Source organism: Notothenia coriiceps, unplaced genomic scaffold (genome assembly GCF_000735185.1).
Source record: "Notothenia coriiceps isolate Sejong01 unplaced genomic scaffold, NC01 NC01_scaffold00038535, whole genome shotgun sequence".
Lineage (NCBI taxonomy): Eukaryota > Metazoa > Chordata > Actinopteri > Perciformes > Nototheniidae > Notothenia > Notothenia coriiceps.
The window spans coordinates 51699-52134 of record NW_011371236.1 but is presented as its reverse complement, the minus strand read 5'-3'; the positions used below and the strand labels follow the sequence as shown (position 1 = coordinate 52134).

Below are 436 nucleotides of genomic sequence, written 5' to 3'. Positions count from 1 at the left end.
CATTTGCCCAAGCAACGAGGAACAAGAGGGCACTGCCTGCCGGTCCTTCCCCGAGAATGTTGGATGAGGTGTCGGTCTCGGTGGAGAGACCCGGCCTTTCAGGGCAACAAGGCCCGCAATTCCAGGGTGCCTTCCTCCCGTAAGATTGGGCGACGGTATGGAGAGAGGGCTCGCCTGCTCGCGCATACCCGCCGATGGACCTACCGCTGGTGGGCAGCTACCTCCTACCCGAGGATGGGACTGACACGAGGCAGAGAACCCCGACAGGCTGCCGCAAAGACGGACCAGGTTCCAGTCCAACCGCATGACTGAACTTTCTGTCTTTTCTCAGAGGACACCATGTCCTTAGGGCTTTGACATTTCCTCGATGCCTAACCGCCTTACAAGCGGAGCTTGTTGAGGAAATGTCAAGTAGTCCTGGACCGGCGTACTGGAC

At 58.7% G+C, this 436-nt stretch overlaps 1 protein-coding gene across 1 annotated transcript in view; it reads right to left on the bottom strand.

The window, feature by feature from the left end:
* Positions 1 to 436, bottom strand: part of inppl1a (inositol polyphosphate phosphatase-like 1a) — a 35595-nt gene that overhangs the window by 17239 nt on the left and 17920 nt on the right. The window contains 1 exon segment of the mRNA XM_010797866.1: positions 229 to 268. Within this exon segment, the coding sequence (XP_010796168.1) occupies positions 229 to 268 (40 nt within the window).